This window comes from Squalius cephalus (assembly GCF_949319135.1).
Source record: "Squalius cephalus genome assembly, chromosome: 19".
In the NCBI taxonomy this organism is placed as follows: domain Eukaryota; kingdom Metazoa; phylum Chordata; class Actinopteri; order Cypriniformes; family Leuciscidae; genus Squalius; species Squalius cephalus.
Genome location: NC_137140.1, coordinates 4,741,427 through 4,762,729, shown reverse-complemented (window position 1 = coordinate 4,762,729; position 21,303 = coordinate 4,741,427). Strand labels below are relative to the sequence as shown.

At 40.3% G+C, this 21,303-nt stretch overlaps 2 protein-coding genes across 3 annotated transcripts; one reads left to right on the top strand and one right to left on the bottom strand.

Annotated features, from left to right (window-relative positions):
• Positions 1–2,479: 2,479 nt before the first annotated feature.
• On the top strand, positions 2,480–10,606 carry aldoab (aldolase a, fructose-bisphosphate, b). Its single transcript, XM_079851547.1, has 7 exons — positions 2,480–2,772; positions 6,083–6,199; positions 6,288–6,554; positions 6,641–6,801; positions 7,668–7,926; positions 8,200–8,399; positions 10,208–10,606. Exons 2-7 carry the CDS (start codon positions 6,088–6,090, stop codon positions 10,301–10,303), a joined length of 1,095 nt encoding a protein of 364 aa, XP_079707673.1. The 5' UTR covers positions 2,480–2,772; positions 6,083–6,087; the 3' UTR covers positions 10,304–10,606.
• LOC307147074 (chymotrypsin-like protease CTRL-1) lies at positions 10,557–20,512 on the bottom strand. Of its 2 annotated transcripts, XM_079851548.1 has the most exons (6): positions 20,357–20,512; positions 20,065–20,088; positions 16,239–16,401; positions 15,826–16,106; positions 14,221–14,369; positions 10,557–11,515 (listed from the first exon to the last, which is right to left on the bottom strand). In XM_079851548.1, exons 1-6 carry the CDS (start codon positions 20,484–20,486, stop codon positions 11,204–11,206), a joined length of 1,059 nt encoding a protein of 352 aa, XP_079707674.1. In that variant the 5' UTR covers positions 20,487–20,512; the 3' UTR covers positions 10,557–11,203. The 2 variants fall into 2 exon arrangements, with proteins under 2 accessions (XP_079707674.1, XP_079707675.1); XM_079851549.1 differs by lacking the exon at positions 14,221–14,369 and having other exon boundaries at positions 11,006–11,515; positions 20,357–20,503.
• Between the last annotated feature and the right edge of the window lie 791 nt (positions 20,513–21,303).

Below are 21,303 nucleotides of genomic sequence, written 5' to 3'. Positions count from 1 at the left end.
TAAGAAAAATGACAATATTTAATTTTTTTTTAACTGTAGAATATCGCACCACTTTAATTTACGGCCTGCAGTGTTACACTTACCATGTAACTACATGAAACAAGAGGGTAACAAGCACCACTTACTCTGTAACTACATGGAACAAGAGTATATTTCCCAGTATTTAAAAAAAATTGCAATAGTTTTAGCTTTACTTGCCTTGAAACATGTAAGCCCAAACTTAAACATCTGCACTTGTCTCCCAAATGTAAGATTGTTGTATCATAATAGTAGAATAAGTACCCCTTAGTTCTATAATACTTACAGTACAGCCTAAATATAATTTTTTATTCTCCTGGTTGTTACCCCTTTATTCCCCAAACTTAACATATTGTTCCCTTATACAGTACTTACATGTAAGTACTTAGGTAAAGTATAATTACCAAAGGTTACGCTGTTAATTCATCTTAATTACGCAGTACTTTCTGGGCTGTAATCTAAAGCGTTAACGTCACTTGCAATTCATTTTAAATCTAGATATGGCATGAGAGTTGGAGTTAATGTATAAAACGAATAACTCAAGTTGTTTTGTTTTGTTTTGTTGTGCTTTATTAGACACATTTTTGTCATACAAAATTAAGTTTAAAAAAGTTTATTATGTAAGAAATGTTTTTAATGCTTTATGTGTTTAATGCTTATAAAGTTAAGCGCAGATCAGGAAAACACACACAACCATACACATAAAGAATATTTTAAAGGGGTGGTTGAGTATGATTTGACTTTTCTAACTTTAGTTAGTGTGTAATGTTGCTGTTTGAGCATAAACAACATCTGCAAAGTTACGACGCTCTAAGTTCAAAGCAAAGGGAGATATTTGCTTTTAAAGAAATCACTTTTTAAGGACTACAACAAACGGCTGGTAGAGACTACACCACATTCCTCCTGGGTTAGTGACATCACAAACCCTAGAATTTACATAAACCCCGCCCCCGGAACACGATTTATAGATTATCAAGACAGAATGTGCTAATCAATGACTAAAAGATACACATAACATAACATGACACATAAGCTATACATAAATTCATCAACTAACTATTCAAAAATGTTGTCTACATGTTGTCAATTCTTGAGTCTCTCCATCATTGTCTGACTCCAGTTTGAACATAAAAGGCTAAAAGTTTTTGAAATTTTCAGTGCAGGTCTGTGTGAGTGCAAGCTGTTGAAGCTCCGCCCTCTCTGCCAGGAGCAGCAGCTCATTTGCATTTAAAGGGACAGACACAAAAACGGTGCATTTTTGCTCACCCTCAAAAAGTGACACTTTTAACAGTATATAAATATCTGTGGGGTATTTTGAGCTAAAACTTCACACACTCTGGGGACATCAGAGATTTATTTTACATCTTGTGAAAAGGGTGTTATACCACCCCTTTAAAAACTTTATTATAAATGTGCATTTATTTGTGTTATATTTACAGCAATAATAAGATGCTCCTGTTGTTTCTGCCTAGCTTTGTCATGGTAACATTCCATGTGAAGTGGATGAAGAAATTACATCATCTTTCATTGATCCCTTCTCCAAGTGCGTTCCAAATGGCTTCATTATGACACACAAGTTCCCTGCACCCAATGAGTAATAGGGATTTTCACTTCTGATTGGAATTTACCCTAAATAAGTATTGCTTAATGCACATGCAAAATAACACGATCATCAAACATTAAACAGCATATAAATCAAAACTGCCTAACGTAACCGAATGAAATGTTGACCCATGATGAGGTATAGGACTGTGCAAACTTTGTTGATGGATGCAATCTACTTGATCATTGTAGTATTTGATAAAAACATGATTTTTCTCAGCTTTTTGTTCAAAATATTGCTTTTTTTAATGGCACTTACCCACAGTTCAAGTGTTGATAAAAAAATGCATGAAGCTAGATTTATGTTTTGTTGTTGTCTAAAAGCAGAGGCTCTGATCTTTCTTTTGATGTTCAGATATTCATTAAACAAAATATTCTGGGGGCCATGAAAGTTTTGTGAGAATGATTGTAAAAATGCTGGCAGTGGTTGTCAACTATAAAAATAAAAAATAAATAAAAAACGCTGACGGGGAAAGAGTTAGTTTTAATACCAACACTGGATATAAATGATATTGCGTTGCTTCTTCCACGATTCGTGTCTTCTTGACACTTTCAAAGTGAACTGTCCAGTAAGTGCTGCTAAAATGTTAATGCTATATCACCTTTTTTTCATTACAAAAAAAAAAAAAAATCAGGCTACTGACAAAAGATCCAGAGCCTCAGCCAGGGTCAACCTACTCCACTGCTCTGACCTGCAGCTGTTCAAAAGCCAGTGAAAGGTCAAGGGTCGCCATGCTGCTATTGTCAGATTAAGTTTCTAACAAAAGTGCATGCTGTAGATTCTGACACTTGTTTGTATTACCCAACTTATTCATATCTCTCCCACTTTAGACTCCCTGCAGCCTTTAACTTTTTTTCCACAAGAACACACTCAACTGTAAGTCTTTTAACCCTACACACACTTCATTCCCCTCTCTTTTATCTGTCTCCCTCACTTTCTTTCATGCTTGGGAATGTTGCCACTCTTCTCCAGTGTCAGGAGGAGCTATTTTTAGCAGGACAGCTGAATGTGAGGGGTCATAATGCTGGATAAATACAGTCCCAGTCGGTTGGTCGTGGTCTGAGCCAGGTCTTTTTTCTTCACCTCTCTCTTTCTCTCTCCCTCGCTTCAAGGGCCACTCCATTTTGTCTGTTCTCCTTTCAGCAAGAGAGGTAAGAATATTATTTTTCTTAACACATCTAAATTCTGTCTTGAGAAGTCATTGAAGTCTATCACAGTTCTAATTAGCATAATTAAGAGAACAATAAAAATAGGACACTGTGGCAGCTTTATCAGTGCACAACACTTGTAAGAGCTGGAGGAAGCCAGAGTAATATTTATTTCCTTCCTGATTACAAAACGTTTACTTTGAAAACAGACAGAACCTTTTTGGTAACACTTTATTTCGATGGTCTACATTCTATTAACTATAAGTTGCTTTGCAACTACATGTCAACTAGCAGTCATTAAAGTATTAGTAGACTGTCTGCTTAATATCTGCTAATATCTGTAGCTTTGCAAGACCGTCAAATGAAAGTTAGTTGACATGTATTTGCAAAGTTATGCAAAGAGTGTCTAAAATGTCATCATAACTGCAACAGCATCTTACCAGATCAACTATAATAAATATTATCATGCACTAGAGCTAAATATTGCAAAAGGCTGACTACATATCTAAAGGCTTTTTATGTGTGACTTTTGGTGCATGATCTACTTAACACTGGTTCAAAGCAATTAAACTATTGATTTTTCATAGATTTTTAGGAATATATCATTTTTAGTTGGAAAATATGTACAGTTTGAATCTCACAGCAATTTGGTCACTACCTATACTGACTGTTTTAGATAAAATATGATCCACATTTAATGACAAAAAATGGCAATATTCCTAATATATAAATGGAATATTGCCATATACTGTATATATATATAAATCTCCATCTAAATATGGGATTTTAATATAGATTTTAAATATATTTAATGTTTTTCAGAATGATTCAAAATAGTCTTAAGTGTCAGAAGACTGGTCTGGCATGCATCCTTCATCCTGATGTTATAAAGGTCAATGCAACTGTACTGTAGGCCTTTAAATATGCAATTTAAAGTATTCTACAGAAGACCAAAATTAACGCGTTAACTCATGCTATACATTTTTTAAAAATATTAACGCAATTAACACAGTTTTTCTTTCCGTCATGCTTTGCCTGCACTGCGGTATGTGATCACGCTATCATTCATTCAACTGCTATTAAACCATTCATGCACGATAAGACGCAAAAAAAGATCTTAAATCTGTACTGGCGCACTGTCTGTGAATCTCCTGTCTGTGTGACACACACAGAAATGCACACAGAAAACCACTTCAGACAGCACAGAGCACACCAGCCGTATTGAGTTCTCTTTCATGCTTGAACAGACAAAAATGCACAAAAGTATGCCAAAATGCCCGCTTTGACGAGTATTTGTCGAGTATCCTCTCAAATTAGTTAAATAAAGTCTTAAATGAGGACATCGGAAGTGTATCAGATCCATGTCATGTGCTTCAGTTCATAAAATGACAGAAGCCTACACTGTAAAAAATTTCTAACCCTCCCAAATCAAAAATTTCAAGTGACCGATAACATCTACATTTTTCAATTGGCCCAAGTGAAATTCTGTAAATTATAAAATTAAATTTACAGAATTTCACTTGGGCCAATTGAAAAATGTAGATGTTATCGGTCACTTTAAATTTTTGATTTGGGAGGGTTAGAAATTTTTTACAGTGTAATAAACCAGCTGCTCTGACGTCATTAATGTTAATCAAATAACGAAAGACAAAGAGAAAAATAATTAACTGCTCTTGACTGAATAACTTTTGTAGATTTAATAAGGATTAATCCATATTTAAATAATTATTTACGCAGTTAAGTGTTTGATAACTTTATTCATTTTTTCTGTTAGATCAAATATTTAAAATATACTGTCTTTATGTTGTTTTTATAAATACAGTTGAAACATGTTGTTTCTACATTAATTTGTAGATTAACTTTGAAATTATTACAATATAAAAATGTATTAAAAACTTTAATGATAGGTGTGATTAATTAATTACCGAATTAATAGCAATTGATTACAGAAAATGTTATGATTGATTAGTTATTTTCTTTAATCGATTGACAGCACTAGTAGGAATAGATTTAATTTAATTTGTAATATTATTTTACATTGTATTATTTTAACCATTTAAAAATAGAATAATATATCATCGAAATCAATGCTTGGGTCTCTGAGGGTTACTTATAAGAAATAATAAATTACTCTATGGGTTGCATGCATGCAGTGTCCTTTGCTTGTTTGTTTGTTTGTTTTGGCAATCTGATTTTAATGAACTCAAGTCTCAAATAAAACAAAATGTAATATACTTTTTTTTTTTTATCTTATTTTATGCAATCACCCTCATGCAAGAGCAGCTGGTCAGCAACAGTGCAGCTGATAGTTGCTAGTTTATATATAGTCTGAACTGTTAGGCAGTAGTGTCAAAAAGGGCAGCGATAGGATGGGGGGGGGGGTGACAGGAAAAGAGCTTGTCCCACATACTTCACATAAAGGTCAACAATGAGAGTAGGCCTCCTCAAGCAAGGCTTTACACTTATATAACTCTTGAGGGAGACAGAAAGAGAAAGCAAGTGACAGTCGTTGTGAGGAAAGAAAAGAAAGAAGGAGTCGAGCCAGTTAAGCATATCGTCACAGTATACTTCCCTGTACATCAAAAAAAAAAAAAAAAAGCAGAAGTCTTATAAATAGAGAAGGAATAGGTAAAAGGAAACAACTCTGACAATAGCAGACATATTTTTAATATGTTTGACCAAAAAAAAAAAAAATCCTCTTTATTTAGTTTGAAAAAAAGTTCAACTTCCTCACCACAACATCCCTTTGAGTCACTAGTACCAACATGTCTGGGCTACATCATCTGGGTAGGGGGTCAAAGTGGGCTAATGAGCTGAATGTGGGCAGCTTGGTTAAAGTTTGTGTAGCTTGTTTAACTTTTTACTTCTGGTGACTGTATTTAGGCTTCAAAAGTGTGTGCATTTGTGAAGATTATCTTGATGAACAACACATGTAGGAATCATACACTTTTATTTTGTCATGCAGCTTATTTTCTGTGATAACCCAAAAGCCAATGGAAAAATCTATTCGTTTTTTGTCGCTAACTTCAGGGTTGGCCTACAAAGTACATCATGACTGCTGAGGTCTATAAATAGGCTATTTTTCTAGCCAATGAAGTGAATCTTGGGTGAAATGATCCGTTTGAACAACCATTGGCAGATGTTCATGAAACCTGTTTGAAAACAACCATCCATTTGATAATGCAGAAATTAGTATTTTACTTTTAAAGTTCCACAACATTACCGACTGATTCCATCAGTGTAGTACAATCCTAACACAGCACTTTTTATTTGGCTATGAACTTTGTATCCAATTTCACCTTCACCCTTCCAGTAAAGATGCCTCACGCGTATCCCTTCCTGAGCCCTGATCAGAAGAAAGAGCTGAGCGATATTGCTCAGAGGATCGTTGCTCCCGGCAAGGGAATTCTTGCAGCTGATGAGTCCACAGGTACACTTTAGACTCAATATGCTTCCAAAATGATAGTTTACCCAAATGAGGAATTCTTTCTTTATTTTCGTGGCTTTCTTTTTTCTAGGCAGCGTTGCAAAGCGTTTCCAGAGCATCAACGCTGAGAACACCGAGGAGAACAGAAGGTTGTACCGTCAATTGCTTTTCACTGCCGACGACCGCATCAAGCCCTGCATCGGTGGAGTCATCCTTTTCCATGAGACTCTCTATCAGAAGACTGATGATGGCAAGCTTTTCTCTGAGTTGATTAAAGAGAGAGGAATGGTGGTAGGAATCAAAGTGGACAAGGGTGTTGTACCTCTGGCCGGCACCAACGGAGAGACAACCACACAGGGTAACCTCACTCTTTTAACTTTCATTTATTCATTTTATTCTCTCTCTTCACTAATGTTCACACTTTAATATTAATGTCCATCTCAGGTCTGGATGGGCTGTATGAGCGGTGTGCGCAGTATAAAAAAGACGGTGCTGACTTTGCTAAATGGCGCTGTGTGTTGAAGATCACTCCCACTACTCCCTCCCGTCTTGCCATTATTGAGAATGCCAATGTGCTCGCCCGCTATGCCAGCATCTGCCAGATGGTAAGACACTTTACAACCACTTTTGCTTCGAACATCAAGTAGCGACATAACACAATTCAAAGTTTTCAGTTCCGTAACTGGTGCACAAACCATCCAAACCGCATGGCTGCAGTGTAGCACTTTCTGTTCTGTTTTCCTTTCATCTTCCTTCTTCCACTCAAAAGAAGAAAAACAAAGATGTGTGAAGCACTTTTGTTCCATATACAGGGCTGCCGCAGTATTTCCATTACTAAAAACAGCGGGACATTCTAAAACACTTCATTTGAAAAGCACTTAATGTGACTTTGATAGTGATATTAAAAGATCAAATAAAATATACACCTTATTAATGATACATATACATGAGCCCAATTGTGCTAAATGTGCTACATTTTGTGTTAGGCATTTTCTTTCAATTGTTTTTTATTGGAAAACAAAACACTTAACACGAAAATGTGTGTGTTGCATTAATCTGGGTATACTGAATTTGATCCTTTAAGCATTTTCTTTATAATGGTTTCCCAGACAACAACATAGCATCGGCCCAGATCCGGTTGCAGTAGGCGAACTGGAATGAAGCATTGTGTATAAAAATAGCCCTTGTGTTTCATTGTTCAGTTGTCTAGCTTTGTTCCATGTAACTGCTGTTGGTGAGTTTGTTTAGTTCATGTTTCACACCATTTAAAATTAAAACTCATTTTATAGAAAACTATTATGAAAAATCTTTATCTCATGTGAGTAATAGAACATTCAGATGACTTAATTTTTAATTATCAATAGTGAATGCACCTTTTGTTGATGTAGTTTTTGTTACATTAAATTTGTTGACTTTTTTTGCACAAGGTATCTCATGATTTATTAATATTCATTGCTGTTGTCTCTGCCAGCATGGTATCGTGCCCATTGTGGAGCCTGAGATCCTGCCTGATGGTGACCACGACTTGAAGAGATGCCAGTATGTGACAGAGAAGGTTCTGGCGGCAATGTACAAGGCTCTGTCAGACCACCACGTGTACCTGGAGGGAACCCTTCTAAAACCCAACATGGTGACCGCTGGTCACTCTTGCTCCCACAAGTACGCCCCTCAGGAAATTGCCATGGCAACCGTCACCGCCCTGCGTCGCACTGTTCCCCCTGCAGTTCCCGGTGAGTTGAACACCCCTCTTCATATCTTCATTTCTGTGTGTTACTCCCACTATGCAGGAATTTACCCTCATGTACTAAGCTATAAATTGAATGCAAATTGAATTAAAGGTGACTATATTAGGAGTGTAAATTAGACATATTCTGACACTGATTCTCTTAGCCAGCGATACGATATTTGCAGATACCTCAAAACATGCCACAATATCTGAAGTATCCATTTGTTGCGAAACAAAGAGGCACAACTCAAGCCTTTATTATCTTCTTCCCCAAAAGGCATCACCTTCCTGTCCGGAGGCCAGAGTGAGGAGGAGGCCTCAATCAATCTGAGCGCCATGAACCAGTGTCCCCTGAACAAACCCTGGGCCCTCACTTTCTCTTACGGCCGTGCCCTGCAAGCCTCCGCGCTCAAAGCCTGGGGGGGCAAGAAGGAGAATGGCAAGGCCTGCCAGGAGGAATTTGTCAAAAGAGCCTTAGTGCGTAAACAACCTTACAATTCCACTTAACAGTTATGATCAGTGTTGCAGTTCCTCTTATTATAAATGATTTGAGGTTTGTGCATGTTTAGACCCCATAGCATAGTATAGTATGACAGACCACTAATAGCAGCTGTCAAATATCCCCACCTACAGTTTGAACCACACTCTACATTATGTCATTATTAATCACCGTCCACTCTAAAAAATGCAGGGTTGTTTTGTTGTTTGGCTCAAATATAGACAAGCCCAACTGTTTGGTTTAAAAAATCCCACTGTACACAGCTGTATAGAGAGTGAAACAGGTCCTGCCCGCTTTTTCAGCTGCCTTAGATCCGGAAGGGTTTGCCCCATTCATTTTTCTCAAAGGCATTTTAAGCCTTCTTGAGAGAGTGAACAAAGACATGAACAAAACCAACCAGTTACCAGGTGACAACATTACAAACTGTGATTAGAAGCAAAAAGGTATGGAGTATGAACCATTATAAAGAAAAAGAACGATTGAGAAAAATAAAACTATTGATTTAAAGATGTTGATCTATAATGCCCTACATTTTTTCTTGTTCAAAAAGTCGATTCACTCGGATATACTGTACGTCCCAATAGGGAAGATAATATTACCGCAACTTCCGTTTAATGCATGGATTTAAGCAGTTTGAGAGCATAGGGAGACTAACTTCGTTCATTCGGAGTGCCTCATGGATGTAGATGGGCACTAAAGTGTTCTTTTGGCATGATTTGTTGGTAATTTCGATTGGAGGAGATTTTGCAGAATCATGGGTAATGTAGTTTTACACGATTATTTACCTAATTAATTGAAATAATGTGGTTTGATGGCTTCAACAAAAGCATATACCATCAATTGACAACTTTGTAGATCACAGTAGGTTGGTTTTTAAAGAGCCCCTAAGGCTCTTTTTCAGATATCACCTTTAATATATTGTGTAATATAGCTTTTTGTGAAGTTAAAAGCTCTGCAAAGTTTCAAAGATCAAAGTACATGATAACTGGATTTACTGTCTCACAAAACAAAGAACCGATTCTAAACTGCCTTAAACCAATCGTCAGTAATTCCAGTCTTAATTTCTGCACAAACCTACATAATGGAACAAAAAATGCATAATGCCAGCCTATGGTCTTCATTGGCTGCCCGTGAATGATGTTTACTTTGACTGATGTAGCTGAACTGGAATAGTTTGGTTCATGTTGGTTCTTTGCTTCGAAAGCAAATCCACTACTAAGGATGAGGACTCGCACAGGAATTTAAGTGCTGAGGAAGCCAGAGATGAAATTCAGATTTGTTTTTTTCCCGACACACGCTGTAAGCATTAGAACAATCACAACTGACTGGGCCGCCTGACCAATCAGAGCAGAGTAGGCTCTCGGAAAGGAGGGGTTAAGAGAGACTTAATCCTTTATCAAACCATTTCAGACACTGTGAGAAAAGAGGTGATGCTGCAATGTATAGTATGAGAAAATTAAATTGTTTTTTGTCCTTGGATGAATGTAAACCTATTGTAGGAGACCTGCGAAACAAAATTAGGAGCCTTTAAAATAGCCTAATAGGGGCAGTTATAAGTTATTTTTAAAAATCTAATCCCCTTTGGAAAAAATGAATGGGATTTTTCCTTCTGTCACCCTACTGTTACACTCTATTAAACATCAAATATGTTTAGATTGGCTGTTAATTAGTTGTGTCACACAGAATTTTCGCTTTTCAGCATGAACAAAGTGACATTATTTGCAAACATTTCTGACATGCAGCTCACTTGTATTTTACTAAACTTGTGTGTTGATTTCCTCTACAGAACAACAGCGCAGCATCCATCGGTAAATATGTCTCCAAAGGAGACACCGGAACTGCAGCGGGAGAGTCTCTGTTTGTGGCCAACCACGCTTATTAAAGAAGCACATCCACTGGATCATCTTTCTGTTCTGTCACGTACACAGTGTGATCAATCATTTCTGTGACTCGCTGTTATTCCTGTAGTCATTTTTACACTGTCATTTGACAATGGTGTTAAAGAAAATAAGTATCATTGTAACTGACCAAGCAGATAAAATCCTCCAGACCACCCCCATTTAATGCTGTCATTCTTCTCTGTCCTGTTTCTGTGGCTGCAACGCTGACAATTTTGCATCTGTTGTTTTCTTTTTCACTATATTTTCTTTATTTGGCAAAAGAATAAAGAACCAACCTACCAACACATAGTGTTTGATTGCCTGCACAAGGTTGTGATCTCTATATCATCAATTCTATCAACTTTGAATGTTGCAATTTGTATTAGTTTATATATTAAATGTATTTTATTAACTATTTAATTAAGTTCTGTATTTGAGCTGTTTCAGATCACAGACTGACTGATTTAATGATTATAAACCTGCCCAGAAGTTAACAACGTATTAAGTTATTTTAGCTGGAGAAATCAGGTTATATATCTACTGACAGCTATGCTTCAGTAAAACCTTGTTTTTCAGGTTGGTTGAATTCATTTATAATCAGTCATCTTAAATCATTTATTTCACTTCAACAAACCCATTGTAGATGTTACCACATGAAGTACATTTTCTAAGTTGATCTGACTAAACATTTTTTTTTTTTTTTTCAGTGTAGCACAACAGGAAAACGTATGTCCGATGTATCTGAAAAACCTGGAAAATTTTGTTCCAGAAACTTTTTTAGAATTGTATGCCTTTTTTCAAGTCATTCAGAATTTCACTGTGTATTTTCTCTGTCACACATTCATTTTCCCCTTAACCCGTTAATTCAGAGCTGCATGCATGTCTGAGTCTGTTGTAAGTGACTAAGTGACTAATGAATGTGTGAGGAAGTTTAAGATGAGTGCAGAGAAGAGAATGATAAAAATAGAGTAGAGTGAGAAGTGAAGTGTTGCTGAGCATGTGAAGCTGCCGTCTGTGCCGTTGGATGTAAAGGTCACAAGGCCAATGGCGGCTCCCTCCACGTTGTCTGTGACCCAAGTGTTGAACTCGGAGACACGTGAAAACACCTCTGGAAAATCTTTTATGGCACAGCCTAGGCTCGTCCCAAAACTCGAGATCCCAGCCTGGACCCACACAGAACCCTGTTTGCACTGTATCGGACCTCCAGAATCTCCCTGCAGAGGGAAGCAGAGAGCAGACAGAGAATCAACACAAGTGAACATGCAACAGTAGGGTTGTTTAAAGTCACAATGAAATCCGTCTTTTTTTTATGAAATATAGCAGTAGTTATTATAAATTAATTATCCATGCACATCATGCACATAATTCATGTGTCTAATAACATTTAATCAAAAAAATTTACATCTTTGATGTCGTTTTTAATAGCACGAAGGCAGGACAACCTGTCAACCACATGAGATCGACCAATAGCAAAACACAAACATCCAATCATGGCTGCAACACAGGCTTATTGGAAAAACGTTCCTGTGGCAACATTTTTGCAAAAAGCAAAATACATACCAATACGCACATATCACTGCAGTTTCTAAAAGAACTTGAACACTAGAGGCAGTAAAACAGCAAGCACTTTTAATCGTTTTTACACACAATTATGATTACAGGGGCAGATTATGGTTTAATAAAGACTTGTTTTCACGCGGCTCCTTGTACAATTAGGCTGTTATTACCTCAAAGCACTTTTTACCATAGTGTATGATTTGTAAACTTATATATTTTGGAGTTTGCATCACTTAACCAGCTCCATATGTTCGGTTTTACTAATATAATAAGCTTGCTTGGTAGCTCAGCTGGTACAGAATTGTACTTGAGACGCGGAGAGCTTGAAAGACGAGTCACGATATATGAACTCAAAGTTCAAAAACAAGCTAAAATGCCATGGTTACAAAAAAACGTTTTTTATGTCACATTTGCTTTTGTTAACACTATAGGGGAGGTTTAGGGCAGAGGTATTGGTGTACGTTGTAAATGCATACTTGCGGATGCCCCCGGGGCCAGCGCATCCGTGCCGAGGGTCCCCTTGGTCAACTGTAAACAACTGGCAATGGGACGAGTCCGGAGAGGCAACAGATCTATCTGTGCAGCCTCAGAGTGGTCCCAGATCAGCTGGACAGCCTGGGGATGGAGTCTCCACTCTCCCTGGGCCACAAGCTGTCGTGAGAGCTCGTCAGCGGCACGATTGAGCAGGCCGGGAATATACGTGGCATGAAGCAACCTCAGATGCTTCTGATTCCATAGGAGGAGGTGGCGGGCGAGTTACAACATGCGACGGGAGCGTAGACCACCTTGATGGTTGATGTACGCAACGGTCGCAGTGTTGTCCGTTCGGACCAGTACATGCTTGCCGAGCAGCGTTTTTTTGAGGCGTCTCAAAGCAAAGTGTACTGCAAACAACTTGGGGCAATTGATGTGCCAATGCAGTTGGGGGCCCGTCCAGATCCCCTGCTACTCGGCCGTGAAGCGGGACATGGTGGTGGATTCCACTTGAGCCCGACAGCCTCGGCGGGCCGTTTCAGCATAGCTGATATCGCTGGATCTGGCCCGGACAACGTTACACTGCCCAAAGGGGATAACGCAGCCGATTCGTCATCTCCAGAGCTCAGCTCACCCTCCGATGCTGCAATCAGCAGTCTGACCTCAGGAGGGGCCCCGAATTAAACGGCTGTGGTGTGATGGAGGAGTGAGGAGCTCACAGGGAATGGTTACCGGGTGGGTATTTTATCACTATCCTCCATCCCACACGGCAGCCTAGGGTGGGGCATGGTAATGGGGCCTCCACCTTTGCGGACAAAGGCGAGTCTCGATCTCAACACCGAGACAGTCATATTCCCGCAATGGGAACATGAGCCATCCACAAAAGCTGCTTCAGCGTGCTGTAAGCCCAAACACGTGATGCAACAGTTGTGGCCGTCAGAGGGGGACAGGGAACGATCGCATCCAGAAATGCACTGGTGGAATGACATCTTGAAAAAGACACAAACTCACCCGTGTTGCTCTTTCAGGATTTGAAAACTCTCACCAGTGCCGGAGCACACAGGGGAATGATCACGGCAACACTGACAGAGATGGTGCTGCCTGCACCAGTGAAGCACTCACTCTCTTCGCCCTCACCGGCCGTCAGACAAACAAACACAAACACAAAAATGTGATGCTGTTAAAACAGCATTGAGAGCTCAGAATATTCGCAACCACCGCTGCACTCGCGCTGTAGAGCCACCAGCACTGGGAGAGACTTCCTGAAGAAGCACCGACACACTCGCTCGTTGAAGTATAACACTCTTCAGAGACATCGACATGAAGACCGATCGGCTCCGAAGCGAAAGACAAGTGGTTCGTGCATCCACTTCCGTATTTATACTCGCGCTGCATGGCGGAGCGTGGATGCAAATCTCGCACGCCAATGTGCATTGGCTCGTTTTAACAATACTCGAAGATGACAGGCTCCCTAAGCGTGATCCCAATCATCCCAATCAGACTACGTTGAACGTGACCGAACTGAAAGGGAACTGCAGTGATACGTACATACTGCGACGTAATAAAACGTTGCCATATTCACGTTCATCTGTTGCGGAAAAAAACTAAACATGCTTTTAGCCCCACTCACTGGACATTTCACTTTGAAACTGTTGCAAAACATGCACGTATTTTGCGTTTTGCAAAAATGTTGCCACAGGTTTTGCGAATAATTTTGTTCTGAATAAATTCCCTATGGACAACATCTAGTCCTGCCCTACTTTTTTTCTCTTCAAGAAGTCATTTCACTTGGATATACATGTCACAATAGTGAAAATAAAGTCTATCGTTTCGTGCCAACTTTAAAATAAGATTTAATGACAGAATTTTCCTTTTTTGTTTGACTCACCTGACAGGTTCCTTTGCTTGTTCTCCCTGCACAAATCATCTGTGGTGTGATTGTAAGACCCTTCACATTCTTATACTGGCAGCTACATTGTGAGCTGCCCACGACTGGGATTTCCACTTCCTGCAGTGTCTGAGGAACCGGCAAAGTCTCTGTCATACACAGAGACATTGTTTGTGTGTGAATGACATGTTTACCCATGCTAAAAAAAATATCCAGCCTAAGCTGGTTGGCTGGTCTTCCAGCCTGGTAATAGCTAACTAAAACCAGCTGAACACCAGCTTGGCCAGGCTGGGAGACCAGTTTGAGCAGCTTAAACCAGCTAAGACCAAAATACAGAAACACCATTAATGGAGGTTTCATTCCACCATCACACTTAAACATTAATATCTTGGCTGCTCATGTGTTCTTAGACATATTTTTGAGGAGAATCATCTTTTTCCCCTTCTTTTGTTATTGATATACTTATTTGGGAGAGTTTTGATGTCGTTAGTGACATTAACTCTAAGATGATTACCTCTGTAACCATGGCTGCATGCTTTAAAGCATCAGATTCATCCATGCAAATGAGCAGAGCTGAAGCCCATCTCATGTAATTACCAAAAGAATGTTCTGCCCACTGATCAATATCAAAGATCAGTGATTTCTACACAAGTAACTTAAAGTTTTATGCTTTTTATCAATATTATTTATAAATGCATTTTTATTACAGTAATGAAAATGGTTCTGAATAAATGGTTTTCTTATAATTCTACTTCTTCGGTTTTCATTTGGGGTGAAATGTGTCCTGGTAAATTCTTAAGTTTTGTGAGATTCACTGTTGTTCTCAGGCTGTCATATAATTTAAAATATGCATGGATATAAAAAATATGAAATCTATTGGGATGCAGGGTAATTAATTACAGCATAGTTGTTTTTCTACGCGTTAGAACTTGTAAAAGTCCTGCATCAAACTACACACAAATCGAAAACTAAAAACATTTCTGTAACACTTTACAATATAAGGTTCATTAGTTAACTACATTAGTTAGCAGGAACTAATAATGAACTACAGCATTTATTAATCTTTGTTAATGTTAATTTCAACATTTACTAATACTTTATTAAAATCTTGTTAATAATGCACTGTGTGAACATGAACAAACAATGAACAGCTTTATTTTTATTAACAAACATCAACAAAGATTAATAAATACTGTAACAAATGTATTGCTCATGGTTAGTTCATAACTAATGTTGAAATAATGAACCTTATTGTAAAGTGTTACCAACATTTCTGTTAATTACAATAATTTACAAGCTAAAAAAAATATTAGTTGAAAAACTCTTTTTTTTTTATTAGATATGTTGACTTGTAAGTTTAAATTAAAGCTCTAAAATTATTAACTGGAAAGAAAAAAACATGTAATTAACTAAAACTAAAGCAGAAATAAAAATAAATTTAAAGTAAATAGCAATATCTAAAATAAATTAATAAAACAACAATAAATCAATAAAACAAAGATTAAAATATCTACCTTTAATAACTACTATAACTATAAAAATAAATAAATAAACACTGCATAAAATACATATCTTAAAGTGTGTATTATAACTTGGGACACTCACGGTTTTTGCCAATGTTTCCCCAACCTGTAGCCCAGCAAGTTGTGGCGTTGTGAAAGACACTTCCTTTAGATGCCAGGCAGACCGGACGAATGTATGGAGTGAAGGTCACAGGTTGACTCAGTTTCATCAGGGAGATGTCATTATTGAGAAGGCTGTTGTTGTACTTTGGATGTACAATGATGGACTGAACACCAACCCTCACTTCATTTGTGTTGGCATTGGCAACAAACGTGCTCTGGGTTTCTCTTCCCAAGTACAACGTCCACCTGTTGATGTTAGTCCTGTTGCAATAGACAGTTGGAAATAAACATTTGCTTTGCGCTACAGAAAGGCTTCAGTATGTTTGTAAGCAGGCTTATGGAAACAGTTAAAAAGTTAAGAAATATTAAAAAATATATATTAATATTTCTTACGAGACGATGCAGTGAGCAGCCGTCATCACCCACTGGTTGCTGATCAGGGTTCCCCCACAGATGTGTCTGCCATTGTAATGTATACTGACCTGCCAGGGCCAGTTACCCGCAGGGGCGTCTGTGCCGCCCACTATGCGTGTGTTTAGGGGAGCTACCCCACAATCTGCAGACAATAAATTATAGTTTCAGAGAAAAGCCTGGAATTAAGAAGGCCAAATATATTAGTATTGTAATTTTACATGTGTAATGTAAAATAAAAAAATAAATAAAAACTTATTAGTCTATCATTATTTTTCTTATAGGCTTTTTTCTTTTATTTTAAAGTGAAATGATGCAGTAGTCATATTTATTTGTTTTTTATTCAGTAATTTTTATATTTTCATTTAGTAATAATAATAAATTCATTATTAATTGAATAGAACTACTCGTCCCGTTTGAAGTTCCAGTAGTGTCAGTTACTTTTCAAATGTTCTGTGGTCAGATGAAACAAAAACATTAGTTTTTTTGGCAGAAAACACTTAAGATGGGTTTGGTGCACACAGGGATAAACAAGTAATAAAAACTCAGTGAGTGTTTTAGCGCAATTTTCTGACGTCATGGGATCACAACACTAAGAGATAGTAAATGTTTTTATGGTTTTTTTTTTTTTTTTTTTTTTTTGTGCACGTTCCCGAGATTAGACCTTCCTTAACATAATGCCGAAAACCCGAAGTCTCTAGGTGGTCTGGTTGAGGAGGAGATAGAAGTGCAAGATTGGTGCACACAGACAGAACAGAAATCATGAGTTAACAATCGCAATTTTGTCCGTAGGAAAATTGCGCTAAAAAGTACCCCATGTGTAAAATGAAATACTCTGCTGTATCTTTAATGCTGTGGGCCTAATTTTCTGCCAGAGGTCCTGGACATCTTGTTCAGATACATGGCATCACGGATTCGATCAAATACCAACAGATAAAAAATCTAAACCTGACAGCCTGTTCTAGACATCTTATAACGGAGAACAGGATGGAGAGATTCTGTATGGAGGAATGGTCTCTGATCTCTTGTCAGGTGTTCTCCAAACTCATCAGGCATTATAGGAGAAAACTCAGAGCTCTTATCTTGGAAAAAAGAGGTTGCAAAAAGTATTTAATAAAAGGGGGCAAACAACGTACGTATAACAGACCGGTTTACAGCATATTGATGTGAAAACTAAACGATAAAGAAAGCAGCTCTCATACAAAAAATACTAAATAGGTCACAATGAAATTGCCAATTTGCCATTCGTTGGCTTTTAACGAAGAGCGTGCCGTTCGAATTTGGCGCTCAGCCATCATGCGCCTCTGTTATATGCGCGTCTCTGTTATGTGCACACCACAGACTGTCCACGCACTGCACGTCCGCTTTAGAGTTTCTCCTTTTGCGTTCCGTCAATATTACGTTATTAGAAAGAAAAGGTTTTTTTTTTATAAAATCGATTTTCCACCCTGGCCCCTGAAGCCTTGTATCCGCCCTGGCCCCCTGAAGCCTTGCATCCGCCCTGGCCCCCTGAAGCGTCGCATCCGCCCTGGCCCCCTGAAGCGTCGCATCCGCCCTGGCCCCCTGAAGCGTCGCATCCGCCCTGGCCCCCTGAAGCGTCACATCCGCCCTGGCCCCTTGAAGCGTCGCATCCGCCCTGGCCCCCTGAAGCGTCACATCCGCCCTGGCCCCCTGAAGCGTCGCATCCGCCCTGGCCCCCTGAAGCGTCGCATCCGCCCTGGCCCCCTGAAGCGTCACATCCGCCCTGGCCCCCTGAAGCCTTACATCCGCCCTGGCCCCCTGAAGCGTCACATCCGCCCTGGCCCCTTGAAGAGTCGCATCCGCCCTGGCCCCCTGAAGCGTCGCATCCGCCCTGGCCCCCTGAAGCGTCGCATCCGCCCTGGCCCCCTGAAGCGTCGCATCCGCCCTGGCCCCCTGAAGCGCCGCATCCGCCCTGGCCCCCTGAAGCGTCGCATCCGCCCTGGCCACCTGAAGCGTCGCATCAGCCCTGGCCCCCTGAAGCGTCGCATCCGCCCTGGCCCCCTGAAGCGTCGCATCCGCCCTGGCCCCCTGAAGCGTCGCATCCGCCCTGGCCCCCTGAAGCGTCGCATCCGCCCTGGCCCCCTGAAGCGTCGCATCCGCCCTGGCCACCTGAAGCGTCGCATCCGCCCTGGCCCCCTGAAGCGTCGCATCCGCCCTGGCCCCCTGAAGCGCCGCATCCGCCCTGGCCCCCTGAAGCGTCGCATCCGCCCTGGCCCCCTGAAGCGTCGCATCCGCCCTGGCCACCTGAAGCGTCACATCCGCCCTGGCCCCCTGAAGCGTCGCATCCGCCCTGGCCCCCTGAAGCGTCGCATTCCGCCCTGGCCCCCTGAAGCGTCGCATCCGCCCTGGCCACCTGAAGCGTCGCATCCGCCCTGGCCCCCTGAAGCGTCGCATCCGCCCTGGCCACCTGAAGCGTCGCATCCGCCCTGGCCCCCTGAAGCGTCGCATCCGCCCTGGCCCCCTGAAGCGTCGCATCCGCCCTGGCCCCCTGAAGCGTCGCATCCGCCCTGGCCCCCTGAAGCGTCGCATCCGCCCTGGCCCCCTGAAGCGTCGCATCCGCCCTGGCCCCCTGAAGCGCCGCATCCGCCCTGGCCCCCTGAAGCGCCGCATCCGCCCTGGCCCCCTGAAGCGTCGCATCCGCCCTGGCCCCCTGAAGCGTCGCATCCGCCCTGGCCCCCTGAAGCGCCGCATCCGCCCTGGCCCCCTGAAGCGTCGCATCCGCCCTGGCCCCCTGAAGCGTCACATCCGCCCTGGCCCCTTGAAGAGTCGCATCCGCCCTGGCCCCCTGAAGCGTCGCATCCGCCCTGGCCCCCTGAAGCGTCGCATCCGCCCTGGCCCCCTGAAGCGTCGCATCCGCCCTGGCCCCCTGAAGCGTCGCATCCGCCCTGGCCCCCTGAAGCGTCACATCCGCCCTGGCCGCCTGAAGCGCCGCATCCGCCCTGGCCCCCTGAAGCGTCGCATCCGCCCTGGCCCCCTGAAGCGTAGCATCCGCCCTGGCCCCCTGAAGCGTCGCATCCGCCCTGGCCCCCTGAAGCGCCGCATCCTGCCTGGCCCCCTGAAGCGTCACATCCGCCCTGGCCGCCTGAAGCGTCGCATCCGCCCTGGCCCCCTGAAGCGTCACATCCGCCCTGGCCCCCTGAAGCGTCACATCCGCCCTGGCTCCCTGTTGTTTGTATATCTGGAGTCTGTAACAAAAATAATTTCCCCCTGAGATTATTAAAGTTTTTCTGATTCTATTATTTAGCAAGTCTAGAGTTTTGACTTATTTTCCGTGTGTTCCGAGTGTGTTTTTATACTTTTCTAGTATCAATCATTTAAATGGGAAGCTTTTTATATCTTGTATGTTATACCTTTTGTACCCTTCTGTCATTGTATTCATCATTTTTATTGTTAATAAACAAACCACATCAATCCCCCGCACTTTTGAAAAGCTTGCTACGCCCCAGGCTGTGTCAAGATCAGTCTTTGATTTCTTAACTTTGTTTGTTGGTTGTTCTGTTCCCTAATCCTGTTCCTTAGTCTATGTCAGTAATTTGGGAAGTTTTGAGTTTATTTAATAAATACCTATTGCACGTGGATCCTGCTTCCTCATGCTTCAACCAGTCGTTACATATAATCACAAAATTCTGGCTAAATTATACAAATAATCACAGCAAACCTATTTTAGCCATATCACATTTTAAACCATAATCACAATCACAAAATTTCAATTAATCTTTTCCCCCAAATCGAGCAGCCCTATTACCACAATATAACTTGCGTATGATTTATCTTGTGCTGCTCTTACCGTATGTTTGCTGTGCATTTGAACCTACGGAGAAAAAAACAAACAATTTCAAACTATCACAAAACAAAAATCCTAAACGACAGTTCAATAGAAAGGAAGAAAGACATGAAATTCTAGACATGAAACTTTTCAAGTAAACACATTTTCCTTTAAGGATGTTTTGATATAAATGGAAAGCAAAATAGTGATTAAGAAAATGATGTTCTGTAGTGAATCTCAAGGAAATCTACTCACATTAACATTTGACTCAGCAAACACACTGCCTACTGTATATACTCATGATGAAACTTACCCTCCATACTCATCATGGCGATAAAGCTGATCAAGATCACTGATAACTCCATGGTGGAAGGGAAGTGTTGTGAAAGAGAGGTGTCTTGCCTCTTTAAATCCCCAGTTTGATGTGTATCCAAACATTTCATAATAAAACAGGTTTGACTCGTCTCTTTCCTTCCTGTAAATATAAGAATGCATAATGACGTGATACTTGTAATAGCTCAAACAATCTATATAATTTATCCTATAAATACACAGAATGAACACTTTCACAACTTGACAAAACTAGAGTTTGATTTCAAATATTTTTATAATGTTCTATTTAATATATTTATTGTGATGGAAATGAAGCCATATCTGAGATCAGTTATAATTTGCAGGGGAAAACAAATAATTCTAACAAATATTTAAACGTTTTATATTACTTTCACTCTTAATAGGTTTTAAAAATATTTTTGTGCTTCATTTTAACAATTAGATTTAAATTTTATGTTGAAACTAAAAAACAACCCCTGGGACATAGTGTATATATTTATGAGTTATAAGTTGTGTTATGAGTCCAGTGCATTCACTCTTTTAAGAATATTTGATCTAAGTTTATGCACACAATGTCAATGCAATTTGATGTCACATTGCAATGCTTGTGTTTCATTTCTGATTTGGAAACAAAGATTTTATACTTTGTAACTCTAAAAGGAACATATATACAGTGCAGTAGCTATAGTTGTATTGTGTGTATTATTTGACTTGGTTAAATTGCTTGTGTGTATTATTCTCATTTATAAATGGCTTTGGATAAAGCATCTAATAAATATAAACTATAAATGACTGGATGTGATTTCTACAAGTCAGACTTTCCACATCTGAAGGAGATGTGACGTGTATCAGAACCTGATTTCACTAAATACTTTTCCCTGGATCAACATCCTTGTTGATCCTGAAACAACATTCCAATTGTCACGG